Raw genomic sequence first — 5,145 nt, 5'->3', positions numbered from 1 at the left:
AAAAATTCCCAAGGCACTGCCCCAAACCCCGTAGACAGGGGCTACCCGCCCCCCTCAAACCCCTTGTGACCGCCCCGCTGCGCAATCGGTGCAACGAAGGGGGACTTCGCCCCCCCTCTAACCCTTCGTTAACTACGTAGGCTAGTCATAGAAAGAATATAACACAACCCAACAAAACCTTGAAGAGTTTGAGGGGATTCTTGGGTCTCATTGGCTACTATCGCAAATTTGTTCTCAATTATGGTTGTATTGCTAGACCCCTCTCTATTTTTTTCCACTGGAAAAATCAGTAACTTTCATTAATGTTGAAAATTACATAAAGCAGATGCCGAGGCATTGCTGGATTGTTCATACAAAATTCACCTCATCGAGGTGTTGTTCTGTAGGTATAAGCAAAACTGTTCTGTGTACATTCATCTGACTGTGCATTCTATCCGTTGTCCGAAAGAGGACTCTGTTTATAAGCATAATATCCATGTGCTATATATTTCTATTAACAAAAAACAAAAGTGCCATTGACTATCAGCTGTTGGGACTGTTGTCCCTTTGTTCTCTTTGATCTATGAATGGCCTGTGGTAAAATTGATACTCCTCTGCTCCATTCTGCTCCACTATTATCCCCTCGCCTCGGGGAAGTATCGAGGCCTCTTTGGATAATTTGTCAGCCTTGCTGTTATGCTCTCTGTAAATATGTAAACATGTGCAATGGTTAAATGCTGCTTTGAGTATGAGTGCATCATGTAATAAATTGCTGAGAGTGTGTGTATGACAAGTAGTGATATTGTTAATCCAGTTAACAACCACCAATGAGTCCCCAAATATATTGATTCTTGTATGATGATGCGATAATGCAAAATGTAGAAGATTGTGGACAGCAGAGAGCTCAGCGAAATTATTAGATCCATTGCCAAAGCCCATTTTTGCAAGGTATCGATGGTGTTCATTTATGTGCAGAACAAAACCCCCGCCACATCCACCCTGATTTGCTGCTCCGTCGAAGAAAGCCCACGGGATGGATCTATCAAAGTTGGGCATGGGCTGTATGGATCTCGGTCTCGGGGGTGGAGGGTCTGGTAACTCATGATATGCTGCAATGATGGTGGCCTCTACCCGATTCCATGATATCAATCGGTCTTCAAATATAGCCCGATTTCGAGCAAGCCATATATGCCAAGTAGCCATAGGTGGAAGGTTTTGTAATTTAGTGCCCGGATGACAGTGAGCCCAGGTATCCCAAGCACTCCTAATATCGATCCCTTTCCAATTGACAGCGATACCCAACAGATTACATATGTTGTTCCATAGGTTGAGGATGACAGGGCAGAGGAGGAATATATGATCCTGAGTCTCTGATGCATTTTTACAGAAGATACACCATGATGGACCAAAAATGGCTCTGCGGGTGAGATGTTCCCCTGTGGGTACATTGTCGTTGAGTGCACACCAAAAGAAAAGTTTGGACCGGGGAGGAGCCTTGAGCTTCCAAATGGATTGCCACCATGACTGTAACGATTCAGGCATTCTGTGAGAAATGAGTGCAGTGTATCCAAATTTTGCAGCATAAATACCATGATCAGCAATGCACCAAATAAGTTCATCCGGTCCTTGTTTTATACGGATGTGAGATTCAGATAAAGCCTCAGTATAGCGATCCCATTCCTGATGCCATTATAAAGGGAGATCCAATTGCTGTGCGGATTTCCAAGCCTGGGAAAATATATCAGTGTGTTGTTGGTCTGCGATCTGTGCAAAATGTCGGATATCCCGGGCCTGTAGGTGCATTATAAGATCTGGATTAAGGATATGTCTACCCCCACAGTTAATCCAAGGATCCAAACCAATTCTGCCTGTCAATCCATCATTAATGCGCCAAGCAAGATTGTTCCGAATGAGAGGAAGGGATTGAATCAAGGCCTTCCAAACCGATGAGCATCCCATTGTTGACCAAGTAGGGAAACGGGCCCAATCCAAAATATTATGAGGCCAAATGTATTTATAATAGACTACCTGTGTCCAGAGATTTTGACAAGTAAGCAGAGTCCACCCCATCTTGGCGGCCAGTGCTTTTGCAAATTCAGGTAGTTCCTTTAGTCCCCATCCACCCCACTTTTTGGGCAATGAGATTTTCTTCCATCCGATCCATGCAAATACTCTTTTATCCTGACTCCCATTCCAGAGGTATCGGTTGCATAACTGCTGTAGCCGCCCCAGGATGTTTCTAGGAATCCAGGCTAGGGCCATCCAGAACACCGGGGTGGCTTCTAATACAGACTTTATGAGCACCAGTCTACCAGCCCTGGAGAGATATCTGAAGCTCCATCCTGTGAGTCTTTTTTCCAATTTGGCAACCAACCAGACCCAGTCAGCAATCCTTTGGCAAGTAGGTTTCAGATTGAACCCCAAATATTTGAGACCTCTATCCAGGGGGTGGACCGAGTAAGGGAATGCTTGTAAACCAGTCTGGGTCTCCTGTACAGATGTGCGTGCACAGGTAATGGTTGATTTCATCTGGTTTGGCATCATACCCGTGGCAGAGGAAAAAAGTTGTAGGATCTTTGAGAAATTTCGAGTGTCACGAACACTTCCATTGAGAAGTATAAGAACATCATCCACAAAGAGTAGATGAGTGAGATAGCAAAGGTCAGTTATGCGAAGGCCCCCAATGTCTCCAGATCGCTTGGCCGCTTCCATGAGGCGGCTGAGACCTTCCATGACCAACAGGAAGAGGAGGGGCGATAGCGGACACCCCTGCCTCAGACCCCTCTCCGAATGAAAAAAATTTGTAGCTGAACCATTGATAAGAATACTGAAAGATGGTGTGGTAATGCAGGCCATGATCCAAGAAATGTATGCATGAGGGAAACCCAGATGAATGAGGATCATTTTGAGATAGAGCCAGCTGACACGGTCAAAAGCTTTAGACAGATCGATTTTGAGGAGGATGGCTTTTAAGTTCTTCGACCAGATGGAATGGAGGGCTTCTTGAGCGAGTCCAATGGCCTCATGGATCTGTCTAGATTCGAGAAAAGCAAATTGCTGTGGGGCAATGGAACGGGAGAGGATAGGTCTAAGACGATTTGCAATGGTCTTCGAGATGATTTTATAGATGCAGTTACACAAAGAGATGGGTCTGTAGTCATCAAAGGATGCTGGGGAGTCAGATTTGGGGATGAGAGCGATGAATGTAGAGTTGATGGCATGATATAATGATCCAGAAGTCCGGCTTTCTTCAACCACCTGTAGTAAGTCCTGACCCAAAACTTCGAAGAAAGCTGTGTAGAATTCAATGGTCCATCCGTCCGGCCCTGGGCTTTTGTCTTTTTTGAACCATTTCAGAACTCCTTCCAGTTCCTCAGCAGTGACCGGGTCAGTTAAGGTCTCCACATCTTCTTCCTCCACAAATCTCGGGAAGTGGTTAGCCACATTAATAATATCAAGTAAGTTTTCTTCTCGTGGACTCTTGTAGAGGTTCCTGAAATGAGAGATGCCCAGGTGAGCGAGCTTACTGAAATTGTCTGCGATTTCTCCATCCGGGGTAGGGAGCTTCCAGATAGTATTAGATACCTTCCTGCACTTTGCAAAATTATGGAAAAACTTTGTGTTGTCATCCCCAGCTTGAATCCATAAAGCTCGGCTCCTTAATCTAATGGATTCCTCTTTCTCTTTGAGAATCTTGGCTTTTTGATTCTCAAGGTCAATAAGCCTACATTTGTCCGCAGCTGTCATGAAGCCCTGTCCTCTGTCATCAGTGAGTGAACATAAGTCCGCTTCAATATGGGAGAGTTGTGCTGATTCACGTTCCAATTTCTCCCTTGCCCACTTAATAGTAATATGTTTGATTTCTGAAAGGTTCCTGCAGAAACCTTTGGCAAGAGGAACAGAGTCATAGATGGGATGAGAGGCCCAGTAATCCTTTATCAGCTGGATATAGTCCGGATCCTTCAGCCAAGAGGGATTGAATTTGAAGGGTGCCTTGGGTTTCTTGGAAGGACCCTGAATCTCCAGGTATATAGGATTGTGGTCCGATAACCCCCCCGAGCCAACCCATTGTCTGAAGAGATGCAGGCGATGTAGAAGAGGGCCCTTTAACAGAAATCTATCAAGTCTACGGGCAAGTGCCGCATCCCCAACCCGTCGGTTCCGCCAAGTAGGAAGGAGACGCTGCAATGGAATATCCGAGAAATCTGATTGTTCCAGTAGATTAGTCATATAATCAGTGATAGAGTCAATTTGAGCCTCAGTGCCCCATGACTCCCTGAAACCCAGAGAGAAATTGAGGTCTCCTCCTATAATAACATGGTCTTCATTCAGCAGGGGTAGCTGAAGAGTATTCCGCCAGAATGATTCTCTCTGGGAGCATGGAGCATATATATTGACAATTCTGAGATCCATGCCAAGGTCAGCCGAGAAGAAATCCAATCCAATGAACCCTGCACCTCCCCAGGTTGAGATAGGATTAATGGAACGAGGGTTTAATCCAATGGCTAGACCCCCAGATCATCCCACAGCATCATTTGCAAAAAAACTCCATCCTGGGACCATGGCTTGCATGACACGAATAATTTGATCTGCAGAGCAGAGGGTTTCTTGTAGCATGATAATGTCGATAGGCTCAGTATCAATGAGCCGCTTCATGGCTAGTTTTTTGGAGGAACTAGCCAGTCCTCTGCAATTAAAAGAAAGACACTTCATGGGGGAACACCTCTCGGGGTGTGTCCTGCTCTAAGAACCCCGTCAATGGTCGCTTGCCGGCCAGAGACCACTTCTTCCCCAGCTTGTTTGATGGCTTTAGAAAGGTGAGATTTTCTCCCTCTGGTATGCAATGATGCCCCCTCAGGTATGACAATGCCCAGACCCGAGTGACCGACAGCCTGCTCTTTTGATGGATTCCGAGACCGAAGGAAATAAGGGTGAGGAGGGGAGGATGGGCACGGGGAGGAGAAAGACTCGGGAGATGTAGTAGAGATAATAGGGTCAGTGCACGCAAGTGGAGATGATAGTGTGCAGGGAATCATGGAGATATGTGCAGATGGACCAGATGCATGATAATCATCAATAGACGAATGCAAAGTTGGGATAAAAGAAACAGAGATCATACCCGCTTCTGCCGCCGAACGAGCCCTAGTTTTAGGAGGCGAGGATCTC

At 45.8% G+C, this 5,145-nt stretch overlaps 1 protein-coding gene across 1 annotated transcript; it reads right to left on the bottom strand.

Moving 5' to 3' along the window:
* Window positions 1–522: 522 nt before the first annotated feature.
* On the bottom strand, window positions 523–4,392 carry LOC149256681 (uncharacterized). Its single transcript, XM_089455432.1, has 3 exons — window positions 3,329–4,392; window positions 2,008–2,806; window positions 523–1,659 (listed from the first exon to the last, which is right to left on the bottom strand). The coding sequence occupies exons 1-3, from the start codon at window positions 4,390–4,392 to the stop codon at window positions 523–525; spliced, it is 3,000 nt and encodes a 999-aa protein (XP_089311558.1).
* Between the last annotated feature and the right edge of the window lie 753 nt (window positions 4,393–5,145).

The sequence above is a fragment of the Pinus tabuliformis genome, chromosome 7 (assembly GCF_031772625.1).
Source record: "Pinus tabuliformis cultivar Carrire ecotype Pingquan chromosome 7, CPIR1, whole genome shotgun sequence".
In the NCBI taxonomy this organism is placed as follows: domain Eukaryota; kingdom Viridiplantae; phylum Streptophyta; class Pinopsida; order Pinales; family Pinaceae; genus Pinus; species Pinus tabuliformis.
This window is presented reverse-complemented; position numbering and strand designations above follow the sequence as displayed.

Excerpts from the sequence above, each read along its gene's own strand:
- LOC149256681 (XM_089455432.1), bottom strand. The coding sequence starts at position 4,392 with ATGGATCTCAGAATTGTCAATATATATGCTCCATGCTCCCAGAGAGAA. Across the intron at positions 2,807-3,328 it reads CTGGAAGGAGTTCTGAAATG|TATTCTTATCAATGGTTCAG; the intron begins GTTCAAAAAAGA and ends ACCATCTTTCAG. Across the intron at positions 1,660-2,007 it reads GTCAAAATCTCTGGACACAG|GAATGGGATCGCTATACTGA; the intron begins GTAGTCTATTAT and ends TAATGGCATCAG.